This window comes from Microcaecilia unicolor, chromosome 3 (genome assembly GCF_901765095.1).
Source record: "Microcaecilia unicolor chromosome 3, aMicUni1.1, whole genome shotgun sequence".
Lineage (NCBI taxonomy): Eukaryota > Metazoa > Chordata > Amphibia > Gymnophiona > Siphonopidae > Microcaecilia > Microcaecilia unicolor.
Genome location: NC_044033.1, coordinates 435,063,081 through 435,086,606, shown reverse-complemented (window position 1 = coordinate 435,086,606; position 23,526 = coordinate 435,063,081). Strand labels below are relative to the sequence as shown.

Genomic DNA, 23,526 nt, shown 5'->3' with positions numbered 1-23,526 from the left:
GCCTGGATAACAGTGACTAGATTCTTCCTCAAGAAGTAGAATGTAAGTTGCAAATAGGTCACATTTATATGTGATTTTGTGGTCAGCACAAACTCTAGTATTATTCCCAGAAATTCTGTTTTAATCAATTTAAGACTTGACCAATCAGACACAAAACAGGAGGAAGCAAAAATACTGAAGGTTTTCTGACTCTGAAAACGTTAGGGTCAATATTCAGTCAGTGGTGGTGAGTGTTAATCCTGGATATTCAATGTCAGGCCATGTCTGGTCTTCGGCATTGAATATCTGGTTTTTGCGGAGCCCCAGCTAAAACATAGCTGATTGAGTTGATATTCAATACTTAACTGGCCATGGGTTATCGCATAAAGAGAGGACTGACTTTTATGCGATTACCTTGGCTGATTAAGTGCTGAATATTGGTACTTAACCGGCCAAGTTCTGACTCTACCCCCAGAATGCTCCCAAAATAGCCGGTTTCATTTAGGCGCTAATCTCCAGATTCTGTATAGTGCGCCTAGAGATCCTCACCAATATTCAAGAGGATTATATGACAACGCATGTAACTTAACAAGCTAATGAGCGCTGTTAACAGCACTTAACAAGCAATAATGAGCACTAATTAGCATTTACGTGCACAATTTGCCAAGCATATTCTGTAATGAAGTGCACCAAACTTCTAATGTGCGCAGGCAAAAGGGGCATGGCTATGGACGGGGAAATGGGCATTTTGTGGGCATTCCAAAATTTACATGCGTAGTTATAGAATATGGCCCTCTGTGCTTAAATCTATGCACTGGGATTTATGCCACATTTTTGTTGGTGTAAATGGATGCACATAGTTTTAGGCACTGAGACATCAGCTAAGCGTATTCTATGCCTAAATCTAGGTGCCGATTATAGAATACGCTTAGTCAGCACTACTTTTCCGTGCCTATTTTTGAGGTGCCATATATAGACTCTCCCCCTAACTGCTCATTTTCAACAGCGATAACCAGTTAAGTGCCACTGAAAATTAGTAGATAGTTTTCAGTGGTAAATGATTTAACTGGTCATTGGCCGTGTTTGGCCAGTTAAATCATTGTGAATATCAACCTCAATATTCTTCTGCAAGTCTGACAGTAATTTATTGCTGTTCATTAAAATAAATATCAGTACACATGTATAATGTGCATCTGAACAACTGCAACTAGTCTTTAATTTGTACAGATGTCCTTTCATGAAACAATCTCTCTAAAAGTTCATTTGGTTCACTGAAAATGTCCCCCCCCCCACCTCCCCCCAGGAAAGATGTCAGTTTTTGTTCCAAAGTATGACAAAGTGAGATGTTGTGAAATACATTGCCACAGATTTCTCCCGTGTGCTTGCAAGATGAGCATTCTGCTTGTGGCAGAAAATTGCAGTGCCTTATTGATTTATTGTTCCTTTGGGCCACATGCCATGAATATGCTACTAATTATCTGCAGATAATTTTTATGATGCTAAAATGTACCACAGAGATTGAGCAAGTTGGGTCTTTTCAATGTATAGTAAAAATTTGGAAAGCTGAGTTGGTGATTTCTTAGAGTGCTCAAAGATGCAATCTGAGACCAAGAAAATGTGGCAGAAAAATATGGAAATTTTCCCAGTTGTATTGAGTGCCAACCACCATATCTTACCAACGTTTACTGTATATGTTACATCCTATGAGCTCCTGAAGAAAGCTCTCTTCAGTGCAATGCAACTACTAAGGTTAGCTTCAAAGATGGTGGTGTGCGTAGCATTCGCTTAGGGGTCCTTTTACCAAGTTGTGGGAAGAAGGGCTCTGTGCTAGCAGCGGGGGCTGTTTTTCCCTCGTGCCTTGGCCTTTTTTACCACAGCGGGTAAAAAGCCCCCAGACAGACATGGCCACGGGGTAAGAGAAGTCTTACCGCGTGGCCATGCAGCCGGGAGCCCATACCGCCATCCATTGAGGTGGCGATAAGGGCTCCTGCGATAACCCGGTGGTAACAGAACATGATTACTGCCAGGATACTGCCGTGTAAGCCATTTCCGGGGTTTTTATTTTTCCCCTGGAAATAGAATGCACTCGGAGCAGAACTACCACCGGTGGCCGGGTTGAGCTGGCGGTAGTCCCGTTTTAGTCTCCCACAGACCCCCACAGTTAGCAGCTAGCTTCAGAGATGGAGGTGTACCTAAAATACCTAGGTTAGCACTGCAGTTCACTTCTGTCATGGTGTGCACAAAACAAACCTGACTTAGAGACATTGCCCCCAAGAGGATAACAAATTTGGGGTTTGATTCATGTAAATTCAGAACAATGATTTTTGCAATGTTCGTTAAATAAAAGTAATCACATGAGACTCAGAAGCTGTGCTTCCTGCCTTTCAAATTTAAGGGGATCTTTTACTAAGGTGAGCTAGTCCTTTTAGCTGGCGCTAAATGCTGAGATGCCCATTATTTTCCTATGGGTGTCTCAGTGTTTAGCACCAGCTAATTTTTAGCGTGAGCTAAAAATGCTAGTGCACCATAGTAAAAAGACCCTCACAGTTATTTTATTATATATGTTTGTTGCAGTCGTTTTGTGTATGCCATATTGAATTACTGTTTTATGCTGTTTCTTACTCAAAATGTTTTGGCAAACAAGTGATTACAGAAGTAGTTTAACGAATAGTAAAAGTTGCATAAAACTGCTTTGCTTACTTTTCTAGGTCAACAAACTTTGCTCCTATTTGCATAATAAGTTATCATTTAATTACTATATACGTGAGTCTTAGTATATACCTTCTGATATCTGTTGACATCAGTAACATATGAAATGGAACAAAGAGAGTTTTAATATGCTTTGATTATAGTTCCATGCAGGAGATCTGGGTTCAGTTTTGAAACCTGGACTCTGCTTTTCCAGCTAGGTGGGGATGCTACAGAGTCAGCATTCACAGTCCTGGTCATTCCACAACAGCAGCACCTGCTGAAGTTGTTAGGGTGCTTACATGTCAGAAGCCACAGTCTGTGCACCCTGGTCAATGATTGTCACTTTGATACCTAATCTAGATAGAAAGGAGTTCATAAATAGGGGAGGGACAACCAGGTCTTTGCAGATGAAGGCTCCAGGTTCCATGGCTTTAACAGAGGCCAGTTCTGGTTTCAGCTGGAAGCCTAGAGGGGCAGGAGGAAACTAAGGGGCCAAGAAATAAAGCCTAGCAGAGTCTGAGCAATGTGTTTTGTTATGAGCCTTCACAAACTTATAACGTATTCTTAAGGATTAGAACTAGTTAACATGCTTTATGACTCTAACACGCTCAGTTTGACCCTTAATGTTTGTTAAAGAGCAATAATGCACATTATATTATTGTAAAAAAATGTTATAATATACCGCCTCAGGATATGCAGTAATGAGATGCAAAGCATGCAAATGCATGCAAAACACTTCATTACTATGTAAATCAAATATGCATTTATTCCTTGTGAAATACTGCCAGCAAAAAGCTGGCGGTATTTTTCCATCCTGGGAGCATCAGGTTGTAAAGCTGTGTCCTGATGCTCCAGGGAGCTTCTTAAAAAGACCAATGCTCTACAGAAGAAGCTTCCCTCTCCCTCTTCTCCCTTCCCCCTGCCCCATCCACAAAAGCATCCCTACACTCTCATAGGCCCCTTAGGGCCTGCATTTAGTAATCTCTGGTGTCTGGTAGGCATGGGGCAGTAGCAATCCCCTTGCCAGCAGTGGGTTCAAAATGGCACTGGCGCCCCCTAGAGGTAGTCTTGCAGTACCATATCAGGGCAACTTGACACCTGGTAATAATACCATGAGACTACCTCTAGGGGTCACTAGTGTCTTTTGAATTTGCACTGGAAAGAGGCAGGCTTGACTAGGGATCGCTCTTGCTTTAAGCCACTAGACACCAGGGATTACTAAAGGTAGGCTCGGGGGGAGGGGGGGCGGAGGGGCTATGGGAGGTTAGGAATGTACATAAGTACATAAGTATTGCCATACTGGGAAAGTCCAAAGGTCCATCAAGCCCAGCATCCTGTTTCCACCAGTGGCCAATCCAGGTCACAGATACCCGGCAAGATCCCAAAAATGTACAAAACATTTTATACTGCTTATCCCAGAAATAGTAGATTTTCCCCAAGTCCATTTAATAACGGTCTATGGACTTTTCCTTTAGGAAGCTGTCCAAACCTTTTTAAAACTCTGCTAAGCTAACCGCCTTTACCACATTCTCTGGCAACGAATTCCAAAGTTTAATTACACAATGAGTGAAGAAAAATTTTCTCCGGTTCGTTTTAAATTTACTACATTGTAGCTTCATCACATGCCCCCTAGTCCTAGTATTTTTGGAAAGCGTGAACAGACGCTTCACATCTACCCGTTCAACTCCACTCATTATTTTATAGACCTCTATCATATCTCCCCTCAGCCGCCTTTTCTCCAAGCTGACAAGCCCTAGCCGCTTTAGCCTTTCCTCATAGGGAAGTCGTTCCATCCCCTTTATCATTTTTGTTGCCCTTCTCTGCACCTTTTCTAATTCCACTATATCTTTTTTGAGATGCGGCGACCAGAATTGAACACAATATTCAAGGTGCGGTCGCACCATGGAGTGATACAAAGGCATTATAACATCCTCATTTTTGTTTTCCATTCCTTTCCTAATAATACCTAACATTCTATTTGCTTTCTTAGCCGCAGCAGCACACTGAACAGAAAGTTTCAACGTATCATCAATGACGACACCTAGATCCCTTTCTTGGTCCGTGACTCCTAAAGTGGAACCTTGCATGATATAGCTATAATTCGGGTTCCTCTTTCCCACATGCATCACTTTTGCACTTGCTCATGTGCCATTTAGACGTCCAGTCTCCCAGTCTCGTAAAGTCCGCTTGTAATTTTTCACAATCCTCTCACGATTGTGGATGAGGGTAGCGGGGTATTTGGAGGGAGGATATAGATTGGGGGGCATCAGTAGTTTGGCCCATCCCTTTAAGAAGCAGCCCAATCTTCCTGGACAGTGTGAATAATGCTGCGTTCAAGGTAGTTTGCAAGCACTATATACAGCAGGAGAGCCTGTGATACTGAGTGAACTGTAGCTTAGTCACTGTCATGGGAAAGGTTTGGCAAAAACCCAACTTTTACTGCAAATTGATAAATACCCCCCCCCCCCCAAAAAAATAAAAAAATACCCGAAGAGATGGATTTTCAAAGTTAAAGAAAAAAATGTTTAATCAGAACTGAAATTTATATTTGAGTAAATCAAGGCACATTTTTTTCACAGATCACCACAATTTGGGGAATGAAGTATTTCAAAAAGTTGCAGTTTGATCATTCAGGGTTTAAGCTTCTCCTTTTAATTCATCTGGTCCTCCTATATGAGTATTTCAAGAACAGCTGCAGGCAGAGGGCTGACAAAAGCCCTGGGCATTGTGAACAGCATCCATCTGTCAAGAGACAGGATTGGCCCCAGTTATACTGCACCTTCCTCACATTCCTTCACCAAGTCAGAAAGTAGTTGAGGGTTCAGGTTTATTCATTATTGGCCTCTAATTTCACCCAGGCATATTTCTCACCCTTCTCCCCAGCACACTCTGTTTTGCTCCCCTCCATCCCTTATTCTCTTTCTGTCCCCTGTCCCCCCCCCCCCCCAAGCACACACTCTTCCTTTTACCCAGGCATGCATGCTCCCCCTCCTCTGCTTTCATATGGCTAATGGTTACAGCTCTTCAGCTGCTGTGGTGCTGCTCTTTGTTTGCAGCTGGCTACATCTGTTGCATGTCTGTTCCTTGGTGGCAGAGTGCACATCAGGGGCAAAGGGCATAGCCAGACCTCGAGGTGGGAGGGTTCCAGAGCCCAAGGTAGGGGGAGCACATTTTGGTTGCTGTCCTGCCACCGCCCCCCTCTGCCACTGCCCCCCCCACCATCGCCGCCTCGTTTCCCACTGCCGCTGCTGTAAACATCTTGGCTGATGGAGGCCCCCAACCACCACCAGCTGAAGCACTGCTGCCAAAAATACCTTGGCTGGCGGGGGTCCCCAACCCTCGCTAGCTGAAGACTTTGTACAGTACTGGTCTCCGGTGCTGCCGCATTGCCTGCCCTGCTCTCTCTTCCCCTCATGTCCGGCACGCTCCTTTGAGTAAAATTGAACATGCTCAATTTCACTAAAAGGAGTGTGCCCGATGTGAGGGGAAGAGAGAGCAGGGCAGGCAATGCGGTAGTGCCGCCACAGACCAGCACTGGATGAAGTCTTCAGCTGGCGGGGGTTGGGGAGCCCCGCCAGCCAACCAGGGGCCCAGAGCAAATTTGGGGGGCCCAGGCCCCCGTGGCCCCACCTGGCTACACCACTGGTGCACATGTACGCTCCACACTCTGGCAACAGACAGATGTAGCTAAGCACATCCCCCCCTAGTTCTAGAAAGTCACGCATGCAACTTATAGAATAAGGTAAGTTGCACATATAACTTAATAGATTAATAGTAAGGAGACAGATATGACAACATAATTATTATTATTATTATTTATTGCATTTGTATCCCACATTTTCCCACCTTTTTGCGGGCTCAAAGTGGCTTACAATACATTATGAATAATGGAAATTACATTTTGTTCCAATTCGGTTATGGATTACATTGTGAAGAGTTATACAAAACAAATCAAATCAAAGTATCGTTAAGGAATATATCAATGGAAAAGAATATAGAAACATTGAAAGGAGAACAACGAAAAACTAGAGATTCTGAGGACAATATATAGCATATAAACAACGGATAGCCTATGGTATACATCTTCTTTGGTTAAAGGTATGAGTGTGGTGTGATTTCAGGATTGAGAATTCTTAGGTGGATGTGTTGATGTATAACGGAGCAGTGAGTGTGGATTTTATATGTTTTGGTTCTTTCCGTAGATTTTATCAAAAAGATGTGTTTTCAGTAATTTGCGGAAGTTGGTTTGTTCGTGAATCGTTTTCAGGTTGCGCGGAAGTGTGTTCCAGTATTGCGTGCTCATGTAGGAAAAGGTTGATGCGTGTAGCGTCTTATATTTCAGGCCCTTGCAGTTAGGGAAGTGTAGGTTGAGGAAGGTTCGTGATGATATTTTGGCATTTCTGGGTGGTAAGTCAATTAACTCAGTCATGTATGCTGGGGCTTCGCCGTGGATAATTTTGTGGACTAATGTGCATACTTTAAAAGTGATGCGTTCCTTAAGTGATTCCACCCTCTGATGTTATAACCTTCTGAAGATTCTGTAGAATACAGTAGAGGCGTAGCCAGACCTCAGTTTGGGAGGGGACATGAGCCCATTGTGGGGGGGGCACATTTTGACACGCCTCCCCGTTGCTATCCCACATACCTGGGCTGGGGGGAGTCCCCAAGCCCCGCCAGCAGAAGCTTCCTGTGGTGATATTTGCCTCCGCACTGCCTGCTCTGCTTTTCTGACCCAGCACGCATGCCCAACTTAAGTGCCTGAACCCTGCAATATAACAAAATCAAAGCTCATAATGAACACTATATAACTCTTCTTCTCTACGATTCCCTAATGTGTCTGTAACACATGAATCTCATTCGGCCATAACATCACTTTGTATTTGTTTCATCACCGGAGGTGGCTTATGCCTCACGGTACTATGTAAGCCACATTGAGCCTGCAAATAGGTGGGAAAATGTGGGATACAAATGTAACAAATAAATAAATAAAATTAGATATTAATTGGCCTTGATGACTACTTACCCTTTAGAAAAATGTTGAAAGTTCATTTATTTAAGCAAGCCTACTCTAATGACCCAACTTAATCTTATTAGCCTACACTCCCAAATCTGTTCTGACACTGATACCGACCTCATCATTGGTTATACCTACCCCACCTCCCCATTCCCCCTTTACTCATCACAACCTTTTCTTCTCCATCTCTCCTTTACCATATCCCTCCTTACCCCATTTCCCCCAACCTATCCTATTATCCTATCCTGTTTACCTTCCCTTTTCCTAACAATATATTATTAAGCTTCACCATTACTGTGTTTTATTACAGTTTGAAATTGTTTTTCTCTTTTTCTAAGACTTTGTATTTAAAATTACTATGTAAGCCGCATTGAACCTGCAATGTGTGGGAAAGCGCGGGGTACAAATGTAATAAATAAATAAATAAATTATAGGCTATGTTTGGTGTTAATTGGCACAAATTGACATTATGCGCATAATTTTCCTTAGTATTCTCTAAGTTGCACACCCAAATTCCAGAGTACACACCTTTATGGGGGGGGGGGGGGGGTGTTAAGTCTAAGTGCTTTGAAAATGAGCCCCAATATAGTTTAACCCAATGTCATATTTAAATTATTCCTTTGATTTGTTTCACTTATTGTTAGTATAAGTTTTCCTGTAGTTTTTATTTTTATTACTAGTAAATATATATTTTTAGATTATGTTTTCTTGAAATGTTTTAAATTGTATATCAGTATTCCTTACTTGCATAGTACAAACTCATTTGTTGTACATTAATATTCCTGAATATAAGCTTTTGTGATAGTTATTTGCCTCTCGGGGGCCAAAAAGCATTTGGGTGAAGGTAATGGCAAGTCTTCTTCATAATATCACTGAACTTCATATGTGACTGGTACAGCTTTGTAGTACTTCATTGCATCTTACTGAAACTTATCTTAAACTGTGGAATGGGAAGTTATCCAAAATGGCCATGTTTCTAAAATGCTGTGCTTTTGGTCACAGATTGGAGTATTGTAGTTAATGTCTTAACAAAGTTTGTAAGCTTATATTTGATTGTATCTGCCTAAGACATATAGACTTTCTATTGCAACTGAAAAGATAATATTTACATAGCACAACCTGATAGATAAACTTTAGGTATTACAGCTTTGTAGAATAGAATAGGTGCATGATTTTTATGTGTCTGTGTGTTTCAAGGCAAGACTTTATTCTTTTTTTTATTTTTAATATAAAGCAAAAGACCAGTGTTGGTTCTTCAGAATGAAGCACATTACCCCCAGAGGCGTTCCTACACCAGTGAGGATGAAGCCTGGAAGTCCTTCCTTGAAAACCCTCTTACTGCAGCTACCAAAGCCATGATGAGCATCAATGGAGATGAAGACAGTGCTGCTGCCCTGGGACTACTCTACGACTATTACAAGGTAACCATTCACATAAGGGACTGTGGTAGACATGTACACCCATAATAATCCGACGGTGCAAACCACATACTTGATTATGCTTTGGCTGTAAGTAACATAGGGGCCCTTTGATCAACTGGTGGTAGGGCTGCCGCCAGGGTTGCACATGGACAATTGGCCCTACCACTGGGCTCACCCAGGAGCCTGCCTGTAGTACCGTTTCCGCTGCGTACCATTTCCAGCGCTAGAAAATAGTATGTATTTTCTAGTGCCAGTGGGTGGGGATTAGGCACACCCAGTGGTAATCTGGCAGCACTGCACACTGCCCGATTACCTCAAGGTTACCGCCGGAGCCCTCACCGCCTTCTAAATAGAAGGCGGTAAGGACACTGGCAGTAAATGGCTGCATGCCAATTTTTTAAGTAGCACACAGCCATTTAGTGCCTGTATTTGGAAAATGCCCTTTTACCTGTTGCAGTAAAAAGTGGCCTTGGCGCGTGGCAATCCCCCGCACCGACACCACTACGGGCCACCTTTTACCACTGCTTGGTAAAAGGGCCCCATAATGAGCACTTTACAGTTTGTGGCTCAAATGAAAAAACAATTTGTAATCACAGAGTCAAGATGTGGTTAAAGTAGTTTATGAAGTAGGAGGCAATTGGCACTTACTCATGGTTTAACAAGGATGCTTATACATGTGGAGGAGTGGCCCAGTGGTTAGGGTGGTGGACTTGGGTCCTGAGGAACTGAGTTCAATTCCCAGCACAGGCAGCTCCTTGTGACTCTGGGCAAGTCACTTAACCCTCCATTGCCTGCCGCATTGAGCCTGCCATGAGTGGGAAAGCACAGGGTACAAATGTAACAAAAATAAAAAATTGTTTTGCTTTACTCTTTATTTTTTTTTTTTTAAGAAACTACCAAAAAATATGGTTTGGGCTTGTGATGGGATGACCCATGTGTGGCCCAATAACCTGTTTAGAGTCTTTTCCAATATTGTTCTGATACTCCTCTTGTCCTTTAAAATTGTTTGATTGTGTTTGTTTTTGGTCAGTGTGTGATAACACTACTTACCATCGTTGTATAGTACTTTTTTTTTTTTAAATAAAAGCATGAAGCATTCAAAAATTTGCAAACAAGGAAAAACAAAGCAAATATATGCATGATTTTGAAGCATCTTTTCAGGTGATTCTTTTGGAAATGATCTGAACTTCATTCAGTTCAAATCATTATCAATAAGGTTACTTGTTAAATTATGGTTACTTGTTTAATATGGGTAACTTTGTTTCCCAGGTTTGAAACCAATCTATGCAACTCATTGACAGTAGGAATATGCATTAATCTGAAAACAAAAGGTAAAATGTGAGGAATGAGGCTATCTTTGGGTTCATGCCCTCTAAATAATTCAAATAGGCATGAGTCCCAAATGTCCCTAAAATTCATTAGTTTTTAGTTACATTTTAGTTTGTGGGTCTAGGAGATAGTATTTGCTTTTGTTTGGCCACTGTGAGGCTCACTGGGAAGTGAACACCTAACTTTTGGGAATGGGGGCTAGAGACGTAAATTGCAGCAGAGTTAAGGTAGAAGCCAGTGAATAATTATCCTGTAGGCAGCAGGAGTGACACACGCCTGAAGGAACCCATTGGACCAGAATTAAGAATACACCCTATGCTGATCCAGTGAGCTTCTCTGGATGTCTGTCCATTCTTCTGCTGCCCATAGGATAACAATGTAAGTATTCTCTAACTTCTATCTTGACTGTACAGTATCTTTGACTCCAGTTGTAGGTGTCCAGTCTCTGTTCCAGAGGATGACAAATTTGATCTCTAAGTGAGCCTGACATCCAGACCGAGTGGATCCAACTTGAGAAGCGATGATGAAGAAGCAGTGGTCACCTGACCTACCATTATGACATTTTTTGACAAGCAGCCAATCAAGCCTATCCTTGCTTCATTTCTTACAGATTCCATGCTGATATAATCATGAATCCAAGACCAGCACCATTTTCTTGAAACATTTCTTTCATGGTTTTCAAGAGAGAAGCTTGTGTTAGGAAGGTGTAGGTTTCAGAGGGAAAAGGAATGAAAATTGTCAGGCTTAGAGACAGAGAGAAAGCTAAGAGCATACACTGAGCTCTCTGGTATAGAGGGACTAGGCTATGATCGAGTTTGTATGTCAGAGAAAAGGCAGGCTCTGTGGTGCAGAACAGACAGACTCCATAGTGGGAAACTGGATAGAAAATATACTGAAAAGAGCAAGAAGGAAACAAGGTTAGGGGAGGGCACACATCAATTGAACTATATAGACTGCAAAATTATGGGCTCTGCTGTATTAGCTAAGGTTTAACAAAAGACAAGTCATATTAACATTGTATGAGTATTATAAAATATCTGACAAATGATATCACGAAGAAACAAGAACAATACCAAATGTATTACAGTGGAGCACAGATAATTCTAAAAGTACAAATGTGTGTAACACTGTCGTTATTCTATTATTGGGTATGGCATATATACTATATGCTGTCTGAAATAACCAATTAAATCAAACTCAGCTTAAACATCATGGACTCATGGGCAAACGCATTTCAGCTAAAACTCAATAAAGAAAAAACACACTGTCTCATCCTCTCATCCCAACAGAACATAGACAACCCCACAGCTATTAACACCCCAGACATCACCCTTCCTATCTCAGACAGCCTGAAAATCCTGGGCGTTACAATAGATCGTAACTTAACGCCAGAGAACCAAGTGGCATCCACAACTAAGAAAATGTTCCACTCAATGTGGAAACTTAAACGCCTGAAACAATTCTTCCCGAGGAATACATTTTGCAACCTGGCACAATCAATGGTATTAAGCCACTTAGATTACTGCAATGGAATTTACGCGGGATTCAAGGAACAGACCTTAAAGAAGCTGCAGACCGCTCAGAACACGGCAGCTAGGCTTATATTTGGAAAAATGTGATATGAAAGTGCAAAACCCCTCCGCGAAAAACTACAGTGGCTCCCAATCAAAGAATGCATTACCTTCAAAATCTGCACTATGGTTCACAAAATAATCTACGGTGAAGCCCTTGGATACATGACATATTTGATCGACTTACCAACTAGAAACACATCAAAATCAACTTGAACATACCTAAATCTGCACTACCCAAATTGCAAAGGCCTCAAATACAAATCAACTTACGCATCCAGCTTTTCCTACATAAGCACACAACTCTGGAACACACTACCAAAAGCCTTGAAAGCGATGCACAACCACTGGAAATCACTAAAAACTAACCTATTCAAAAAGGCATACCCCGCCGATCCAACCTAAAAGCCTGATCTCTGCGACACAACAAAATTAAAGTAATGGACATAATTCAACTCCTCCAAAGCACATTCTCTAAATGTGAATGCACCACATGAACTTTATCCTACCACACTATCACTTTGTATTTGTTCTCACCGGAGCTGGCAAACGCCTTCCGGTACCATGTAAGCCACATTGAGCCTACAAATATGTGGGAAAATGTGGGATACAAATAAATAAATATACTGAATTACAGATGTAAATGTGCATGGATATTTTCAGTTTCTCCATGAACCATATCAGTGCTTGCTAGAGGTAGGCATGGGAATGGCATGAGAAATAGAGGAGGCAAGGTAGTTGATTCTTCATAGAGACCTAGGACCAGCAGCAGCACCAGTGATGATGATCAGAGACTTGGTTTTCTGAACCCCAGTCTACAAGCAAAGATGGAAAAAAGGTTTGAGAGAATAGTATCAGCAGCTGCAGCTGCAGATTTCAGTGACAATTTGAAGTACCAGTTTTCTGCTTCCATCTCCGCACAGGAGCAAAAAAAAAGGAAGAGGTACTGCAGGGGGCAGGAGATAAACAAATACAGTAGTTTTTATTTCCAATTTTCCAAAAAGAGGAAACAAAAAAAAAAATCCCAAAACATCAAGTACAGTAGGATCAAGGACAGCAGAATCAAAATCAGAAAGCAATGCATATCCGTACTCAATCTCAATTTCACATGTATGAAGGATACGAGAGAATTTAATAAGAAAACCTAAAAAGGAAAATCCAAAGGAGATAAATCCCTTATTTTACACGGCCTAAAACTTAAGCCCTATATTTAACTAAATTCCATTGAGGATCACAAATTCTCCAGGAATTACTTAGATTTCTTCTGATGTAAAAACTTCTCCATCTGGTCTGGATCTAGAATCATGCACATATCAGCATGAAATTTAACCATACTCTTCTGGGGAACTACAAATGGGCTCCCACTGCAAAAGTCGATAATTTTAAATGTAAAAACATTTTAACTGAGTAGCTCTAGCTACATCCAGAAAGATTTACAGATTTTGTTCACAGAAAAGGAAATCTTTCATCTTAAAGTAAGCCCTAAATAAGTGGTTCCCAGACCTGGTTCTGGAGGCACCCCAGCCAGTCAGCTTTTCAGGATATCCACAATGAATATTCATGAGAGAGATTTGCATGCAGTTGAGGCAATGCATGCAAATATCTCTCATGAATATTCATTGTGGATATCTGGAGAAGCTGACTGGCTGGGGTGCCTCCAGGATCAGGTTTGAGAACCACTGCCCTAAATACAGACATTTTTTATCTATCGAGGAAACAAAGGTGACCAAGAGTGTGGCGCATGAGGTAATAACATCTTGAGAAGACTCCAAAAAATTTAAGTCAAAGGCTGCCTTATTTTCCATCACATCATAGTTCACATCCTCTTCACCTTCTTTAACAAACATAGAAGGTAAATATTGGAATCTGAAAAAGGAATCTGTTCAGTGTTGGGTGGGGATAAAACGTCTTTCAAGAATTTTTTTAAATAATACCTCAGCAGACAATAAATAAAGAGATCTAAATTCCTAGATTTAGATTTTCTAACACTCCAATTTTTGATTTTGATGAAAATATAAACTATTCTTTACCTCAAAAATCTTTAGGAGTCTTCTACTAAAGCTTAGCTCAAGTTTTCTGCAGCAGGGCCCATTTTATTCCTATGGGCCCTGCTGTAGATAACTTGAGCTAAGCTTTAGTAAAAGACTCTCTTTGTGTCTTGCAGAATAACTGCCTGGGGTTCTAGGGTTCCTAATTTTTTTTTCCTTTTTAGAAAATCTAATAACCACATCTTGATGGGTCACTGATGTTTCCATCCTGGTAGCACTGTAACATGCATCTTTTAAGGTGATAAGCAATGTTAGAAACATAAGAATAGCCATACTGGATCAGACCAATGGTCCATCTAGTCCAGTATCCTGTTTCCAATAATGGCCAATTCAGGTCACAAGTACCTGGCTGAAACCCAAATAGTAGCAACATCATTCCATGCTACAAATCCCATTCTTCCCCAGGTTTGTCTCAATAGCAGACTGTGGACCTTTTCTCTACTAACTTGTCCAAACCTTTTTTAAACCCACATATACTAACCGCTTTTATCACATCCTCCGGCAATGAATTCCAGAGCTTAACTATTCATTGAGTGAAAAAATTTCCTCCTATATAATTTCCATCTTTGTAATATTTGATTCACTTCTACTCGTTCTACATCACTCAGGATTTTGTAGACTTCAATCATATCTCCCTTCAGTCTTTTTTCCAAGCTGAAGGGCCCTAACTTGTTTAGCCTTTCCTCATGTGAGAGGAGATCAATCCCCTTTATAATTTTGGTCCCTCTTCTTTGAACCTTTTCTAATTCTGCTATATCTTTTTTGAGATATGGTGACTAGAACTGAACGCAGTACTCAAGGTGAGATCAGATCATGAAGCGATACAGAGGCAATATAGTATTCTTGGTCTTATTTACCATCCCTTTCCTAATAATTCCTAGCATCCTGTTTGCTTTGTTGGCCACCGCCACACACTGAGCAGAAGATTTCAGCATATTGTCTGCAATGACACCTAGATCTTTTTCTTGAGTATTGACCTCCAAGGTGGTCCCTAGCATCAGGTAACTATGATTCGGATTATTCTTCCCAATGTGTATCACTTTGCATTTGTCTATATCCAGTGCCCGTGTTTCTTGAAGGTTCCCTTCCTCTACTTAACCTTGCTTATTGTCTGAGAGCTAATAAGCAAAATTGTAAAAAAAAGGTGTCCTGTTGTAATTAAAACCTCAGTAGTCAATGGCCAGCTGTAAATTTGGCCACTTAGAATTTTCTTGTGACCTTTCTTATCAGCTGCTTTTAATGACCCTTTTTTTTATTCATAGTTGTTAAAAAACCTCCTTCTTAATTTTTTTCTTATTTTCACTTTAATGTTGCACCTGTTTAAATGTATATTAATATGTTGTGAACCACACTGAACACCTTTAAAGGCACCATGAGCACGTATCTTGCTATGTGTTCTTCAGGGGATGGCCAATCTCACTGTGCTCTTTGGCATATTGGGAGGAATTCTATAAATGGCATCTAAAAAAAATCGGTGCCCCCCCCCCCCAAAAGTGAGTAGTGGTATTCTATAAACTATTCCTAATGTTAGGCACGGTTTATAGAATAGTGTTTAAGCCCAGAGATAGTGCCTACATTTAGGCAGAGCCATTGGCACCAATGAAAATGTAGTGCAAATATAGGTGTGCAGGCCCCTTATTCTTTAATTATGCGCGTAAATAAATGTCACACCCCTGATCAACCCATGTTCCTCCCATTTCCACGCCCCCTTTTCTGACTTGTGCGTAAAATTTAGGTGCAGATCCTGCTCCTAAATTTACATGCATACATGTTGATTGATTCTAGTGCCAATAATTACTTGTTAAAAGCCAATTATTACCACTAATTAGCACATTATTCAGTTAAAAAGCACATGAAACTTGAGCATGCTCCCAAATGTGCACGCACATTGTTTTAGCATTTTCGTAGAATTAGGGGGATTGTGCTCACAATTCTCTCACGGAACACTGAATTGTGAGCACAATATGCCAAAGAGCATAAATGGCGGGCCTCTGTTGGGATTACAGTGTCATGCAAGGTACGTGTGCTCATGGTGTTTTTTTAAAGGTGTTCAGTGCAGTTCACAACATATCACCCATTATGTAAAAATATAGTAATGTCATGCTTAGGGAGAATGTTAGACAATTATGCAGTGAAGAATTTTATCTATGCCGATGACATCAATTTTTTGATACCATTGATTTCGGGGTTCTCTGGTATAGAGGTTAGAGCTACTTTTTGTGTCAAACTAGTTGAAGATTGGGTTTGTACACATAAATTAAAATTGAGCTTGGATATAACACAACATTTTTTATTGCTGCTACCTCCCAACAGGAGACTGTTCGTCAGATGTTAGTTGTTGACCATGTTAATTTTCCAATAGAATCTGAAATAAAGATACTGGGAGTAGAGTTGGATTCTCAGTTGTCCCTTGAAAAACATGTGGCCTAGCTGACAAAAAAAGATATTTTTTATTCTAAGATTAAGAAGAATTAGGTGCTATTTTGAACCTTTTTAGTTTAGACTGATATAGTTCAGGCATTTATTCTGAGTTAGCTGGATTATTGTAATGTAATTTTTATGGGCTGTACACAATAGATTTTGAAGAAATTGCAAACATTGCAAAATGTAGCAATTCGTTTGGTCTGCTCAGCAAAAAAGTTTGTGATCAGAACCCATTGGCTTCCAGTTCAAGCCAGGGTGTCTTTTTAAAGAGTGTTTTATTATTTTTAAAATACTGTATGGTTTTGCTCCATGATATTTGTTACTACTACTTATTTTTCCTTGTCAAGATAAGCTCATGTCATCACGAAACATATTATTTTTACATCTTCTTACTGTTAGGTCAGTTAGGTACAAAAGACTATTTTAATTGTCTTTTTCATTCACGGGAATAAAGTTTTGGAATGATATCCCCATGGTAGTTACATCAGTTGATAATTTACTTTGCTTCAGAAAATTACTTAAAGATTTGTTGTTTGAGAAATATTTATATTGATCTTGTTTAGATATGACTGTTTCAATAATTTTTATTTTGTTTTATTGAAGAGTTTGTAAATTCACAGGTATGCCTGGTTTTCTTATTTGTGAACTGCTCAGAACTGTCCAGGTTGTTCCCATATAGAAGTGCTAGTTTAGTTTAGTATTACAGGTGAAGCATTCAAGTGAAAATAAAAAAATTAAGAAGGAGGTTTGTTTAAGACCTATGAATGAAAAATGGTCATTAAAGGCAGCTGATAAGAAAGGTCACAAGAAATTTCTCAGTGACCACATATACAGCTGGACGTTGACTGTTGAGGTCTCTTTCCTCCTGTTTTAAATTGTTTAATTACAACATGGCATCTTTTTACAATTTTGCTGTTGCAGTTGGGTGCTTGCTCTGTGGTTCCATTCATTTTGGTTGGTTGAGAGCTAATAAGACTAAGTCAAAGATGGCATGGCTCTTTTAGGTACAGAAGTGTTTCTGGCTATTACTGATTAGCATGGGGAAGGTTTTGTGTGGCACATTGTTGTTGCTTCTTTGGGCACTAAACATTCAAGTCAAGCCCTTTAAAGTGTAGGAAAAAAATAGACATCACACCATATTCTAATTTTGGTTGCTTTTTTTGTGTATTTAAAACAAAATTCTATGGATCAAAACAATGGCATATGTCTTAAGGTGACCAAACAAATATATTCTGTACATTCCGGACTTGCTGAGGTACTCTGCACTACTTAAAGAAGGAAGCACACATTTATAGTAAAAAGGGTCAGTGTTTTTGTGGCTTTGATATCTTTAAGGCTTTTTTGGAAGTTCTTCATTTGAACCTGTCTTTTTTTTCTCATTCAATCTTTACCTGAGCTGAAGAAGGTCAGGAGTGTACTTCTTAAGTTTCTGAGGTAGAAACATAGAAACAGAGAAAATGAAAGCAGATAAAGATTATGTGGCCTATCCCGTCTGCCCATCCATTCAGTTTACTAACAAAATGTTTACATGGCAAGATTAAGGTTTGATTCCCAATTTTCCTTTCCTGTCAACTTCACACATTTGGAGAGTTGATGTTCTCCCCTGGACAAAAGGTCTGTGCCTTAGAAGAGGAGAGTAGCTTGTTGGATAGACCAGGGGGTGGAGAACCAGAGAAATCAGGGTTCAAATCCCACTGACTCTCCTTGTGATCTTGAGTAAGTCAGTAACTTACTGTAGAATCAGGCACAAACTTAGATTGTAAGCCCTCTGCAAATAGAGAATATCACTACTGTACTTGGCTATAACTTAACCATAGACACTCATGTATGAGTCACAACATTTAGGTGTGTGTTGGGGTGGGGGGGGGGGGAGATGACTTATACATGATTCTTTCCACAGGTCCAGCATTTTCCTTCTATTCCTTATCCCCCCTGCTGTCCAGCGTCTCATCTCCCCTGCATTCCTACAGTCCTGCGGGCAGCGTCTGCCAGCATCTTCTCCCTACTCCCTTTCCTATGAGGCTGCTGTCCTCCATATCTTTTCTGCTGCTCCAACGGTGGTGTGCACTGGGAAGGAGCCTTCCTGTACAAGCTTGTGCTCAAGCGCATTGCTATGTCCCATCATCTTACCAACAAGAAATGCATTCCTTGTGGGCTCTCCTGTTGCATCCCCTGTCAGGGAGAGTATATATAAGTACATAAGTACATAAGTAATGCCATACTGGGAAAAGACCAAGGGTCCATCGAGCCCAGCATCCTGTCCACGACAGCGGCCAATCCAGGCCAAGGGCACCTGGCAAGCTTCCCAAACGTACAAACATTCTATACATGTTATTCCTGGAATTTTGGATTTTTCCAAGTCCGTTTAGTAGCAGTTTATGGACTTGTCCTTTAGGAATCTGTCCAACCCCTTTTTAAACTCTGCTAAGCTAACCGCCTTCACCACTTTCTCCGGCAACGAATTCCAGAGTTTAATTACACGTTGGGTGAAGAAAAATTTTCTCCGATTTGTTTTAAATTTACTATACTGTAGTTTCATCGCATGCCCCCTAGTCCTAGTATTTTTGGAAAGCGTGAACAGACGCTTCACATCCACCTGTTCCACTCCACTCATTATTTTATATACCTCTATCATGTCTCCCCTCAGCCGTCTCTTCTCCAAGCTGTATAGCCCTAGCCTCCTTAGTCTTTCTTCATAGGGAAGTCGTCCCATCCCCGCTATCATTTTAGTCGCCCTTCGCTGCACCTTTTCCAATTCTACTATATCTTTCTTGAGATGCGGCGACCAGAATTGAACACAATACTCAAGGTGCGGTCGCACCATGGAGCGATACAACGGCATTATAACATCCTCACACCTGTTTTCCATACCTTTCCTAATAATACCCAACATTCTATTCGCTTTCTTAGCCGCAGCAGCACACTGAGCAGAAGGTTTCAGTGTGTTATCGACGACGACACCCAGATCCCTTTCTTGGTCCGTAACTCCTAACGTGGAACCTTGCATGACGTAGCTATAATTCGGGTTCTTTTTTCCCACATGCATCACCTTGCACTTGCTCACATTAAACATCATCTGCCATTTAGCTGCCCAGTCTCCCAGTCTCGTAAGGTCCTCTTGTAATTTTTCACAATCCTGTCGCGATTTAACGACTTTGAATAACTTTGTGTCATCAGCAAATTTAATTACCTCGCTAGTTACTCCCATCTCTAAATCATTTATAAATATATTAAAAAGCAGCGGTCCTAGCACGGACCCCTGAGGAACCCCACTAACTACCCTTCTCCATTGTGAATACTGCCCATTTAACCCCACTCTCTGTTTCCTATCTTTCAACCAGTTTTTAATCCACAATAGGACATTTCCTCCTATCCCATGACCCTCCAATTTCCTCTGTAGCCTTTCATGAGGTACCTTGTCAAACGCCTTTTGAAAATCCAGATACACAATATCAACCGACTCCCCTTTGTCCACATGTTTGTTCACTCCTTCAAAGAATTGAAGTAGATTGGTCAGGCAAGATTTCCCCACACAAAAGCCATGCTGACTCGGTCTCAGTAATCCATGTCCTCGGATGTGCTCTGTAATTTTGTTTTTAATAATAGCCTCTACCATTTTCCCCGGCACCGACGTCAGACTCACCGGTCTATAATTTCCCGGATCTCCCCTGGAGCCTTTTTTAAAAATGGGCGTTACATTGGCCACCTTCCAATCTTCCGGTACCACGCTCGATTTTAAGGATAAGTTGCATATCACTAGCAGTAGCTCCGCAAGCTCGTTTTTTCAGTTCTATCAGTACTCTAGGATGAATACCATCCGGTCCAGGAGATTTGCTACTCTTCAGTTTGCCGAACTGCCCCACTACGTCCTCCAGGTTTACCGTGAAGTCAGTAAGTTTCTCCGACTCGTCCGCTTGAAATACCATTTCCGACACCGGTATCCCACCCAAATCTTCCTCGGTGAAGACCGAAGCAAAGAATTCATTCAGTCTCTCCGCTACGTCTTTGTCTTCCTTGATCGCCCCTTTTACCCCTCGGTCATCCAGCGGCCCAACCGATTCTTTTGCCGGCTTCCTGCTTTTAATATACCGAAAAAAATTTTTACTATGTTTTTTTGCCTCTAATGCTATCTTTTTTTCATACTCCCTCTTGGCCTTCTTAATCTGCGCCTTGCATTTGCTCTGACACTCCTTATGCTGTTTCTTGTTATTTTCAGACGGTTCCTTCTTCCATTTTCTGAAGGTGTTTCTTTTAGCCCTAATAGCTTCCTTCACCTCACTTTTCAACCAGGCCGGGTGTCTTTTGGACTTCCGTCTTTCTTTTCTAATTCGCGGAATATGTATGGCCTGGGCCTCCAGGATGGTATTTTTGAACAGCGTCCACGCCTGTTGTACAGTTTTTACTCTCTCAGTTGCCCCCCTAAGTTTTTTTTTTAACCGTTCTTCTCATTTTATCATAGTCTCCTTTTTTAAAGTTAAACGCTAACGTATTTGACTTTCTGTGGGATATGGCAGTGTTCTTGAGTGTGGGCCTGTACAGGAAGGCCCTGAACTGGCACACAATACCTTTGGAGTGCTGGAAGAGGTATGAGGGACAGTGGCCGCATGGGGAAGGGAGGGGGAGAAGATGCTGGCCATGGGAACAAAGGGTGGGAATGGGAAATGAGACACTGACCCCTGGGAGGGATAGGGAGGGGAAGGGGAGATGCTGGTCACAGGACTGGGGGAAAATTAAGACCTATATGCATCACAATTTCTTAGTAGTTAAGGGTGAAAGTCAGGATGAAACTCACACGTAAGGACAACCTGAATGTGAGTATCTATGCTATCTTGAACTACTACTGAAAGGTATGAACTAAATCCCCCCTCCCCCCAAATATACACATACATATATATAACGTGTCTCTTACTTGGGGAGGAGAAGGACTGAGAATAACACAAACTTCATAATTATGGTACAAGAATGCATAATTAGTTTACACTATAAATTCCAGACCTAATTTTATTTAGTATTAGTAACAGCCACAATTTTGTTGTAGGTTCCACGAGACAGAAGAGCACCATCAGTGAAATCAGATGTTGACCACCCTGATCCAGAACACAGCAAAAGGTACTGTTAAAGGTACTATCTACACAATGGCTAATATTGGCGCTTGAACTGAACTGCTCAGATGTGGATTAGAACCCTGCCTGCATAGGATTTCTGCACCTTTTAACAATGATAACAGGTGAAAATTCATGGATAAGATTGTTATGGCTGATAGAGCTGTCATTCCTTGCTTCTTCCATTCCTATATTTCACTTGTTCCCACACCTCCCAGTTCTCTCTTTTTCTGATGACTCTCTGGAATTCTTCTCACTTTCACCCGTGGCCTACTCCCAGTCTCCATGCCAGACATCCTTTTCCATGTCTCCCCTGCTCTGCTTCCCCTCTGTCTTTCACTCAGGTCTTTCTCTTTCACTTTGCTCTCTCACAGTTCTCCCTTTGATCTCGCCTTTATGTTAGGCTCCAAGAAGTGGAGACTAGAGACATAGTAAATTGCAGTGTATGTTAAAGGACCAACCAAATAGATGCCGTATAGTGCACAGATCCCTTCTTCAAATGTGACTGCATTACCACAAGAGGAAAGCTTTTATATGTATACAGACATTCTCCGAGGACAAGCAGGCTGCTTGTTCTCACTGATGGGTTGACGTCCTCGGCAGCCCCCTCCATCGGAAAGTTTACTAGCAAAGGCCTTTGCTAGTCCTCGCGCGCCCATGCGCACCGCGCATGCGCGGCCGTCTTCCCGCCCGAAACCGGCTCGAGCCGGCCAGTCTTCTTTCGTCCGCGCTCGGTACGGTCGTGTTACGCTGTTCGTGCCCTAGAGAGTCGACCTCGCGCGTCCTTTTCGACGTGTTTTTCATCTCTTTTTCTCAGTTTTTTTGCCCCGTAAGTTTTCTTTCGTTGTCGGGGTAGGCCTTTTTTGGCCTCGGTCGAGATTTTTCTCCCTCTAAATTTTGGTGCTTCAATTTTCGCCATTTCGGCTTTTGATTTCGCCGGCGTGATTTTTCCGCCCATGACATCGAAGCCTTCCAGCGGCTTCAAGAAGTGCACCCAGTGCGTCCGGGTAATCTCGCTCACTGATAGGCACTCTGCGTGTCTTCAGTGTCTAGGGGCCCAGCACCGCCCTCAGAACTGTAGTCTGTGTTCTCTGTTACAAAGGCGGACTCAGGTAGCGAGATTAGCCCAGTGGAACGTTTTGTTCTCGGGCTCTTCGTCGGCATCGGCACCGGAGGCATCGAGTGCATCGACGTCGTCAGCGTCCGGACCATCTTCCTTGGCTGCCGCTCCATCGACTGCATCGAGGCATCGGGCCTCTGCATCGGCGCCGAGGCATCGGGCGACTGTATCGACGTCGGTGGTACCGAGACTTCGTCTGCTGATGTCGTCGGACGGAGGTGCATCGTCAGGAGTGCAGGTGAGGGCTGTCCATTCCCCTGCTGGTGGCGGTGAGCCTTCGGGTGGGTCTCCTCCTACCCTGAGGGCTCCTGCGGTACAGCCCCCCCGGGATCGACCTTCTTCGGTCTCGGCCCCGAGGAAGCGACGGATGGATTCTACGTCCTCCTCGTCGGTGCCGGGGAGCTCCGGTGACATGCTTCGGAAGAAGTCGAAGAAGCATCGACACCGGTCGCCTCCCCATGTCGGCACCAAGAGCTCTGGGTCGCCGAGGGATTCGGCACCCAGCAGGCATCGGCACCGAGAGGACCGCTCACCCTCTGTTCAGGAGGTGTCGATGCGCTCCGCTCTGGACAGCCCGGAACAGCCTCCTCGCCCGGAACAGGTTCTGACGTCGACGCCTGCATCGACCTCTCAGCCTTTCTCTGCAGCCGCTCTAAACGAGAGCCTCCGGGCCGTTCTCCCAGAGATTCTGGGAGAGCTGTTGCGCCCTACCCCTCCGGTACCGGCGGTGCTTGCGCCACCGGTACCGTCGAGCGTGGCGCCGGCTGGCCCATCGCCCAGGTTGAGGTCCCCGACGTCGGTACCGCGTGCGGTGCCGACCGCGGCCA

The 23,526-nt window shown here is 42.3% G+C and overlaps 1 protein-coding gene across 5 annotated transcripts in view; it reads left to right on the top strand.

Annotated features, from left to right (window-relative positions):
- Positions 1–23,526, top strand: part of GRHL1 (grainyhead like transcription factor 1) — a 169,443-nt gene that overhangs the window by 4,681 nt on the left and 141,236 nt on the right. For all 5 annotated transcript variants that reach the window (XM_030198875.1, XM_030198874.1, XM_030198876.1 and 2 more), the window contains exons 2-3: positions 8,919–9,105; positions 21,516–21,586. In XM_030198875.1, the coding sequence (XP_030054735.1) occupies positions 8,919–9,105; positions 21,516–21,586 (258 nt within the window). The remainder of the gene's footprint in view (positions 1–8,918; positions 9,106–21,515; positions 21,587–23,526) is intronic.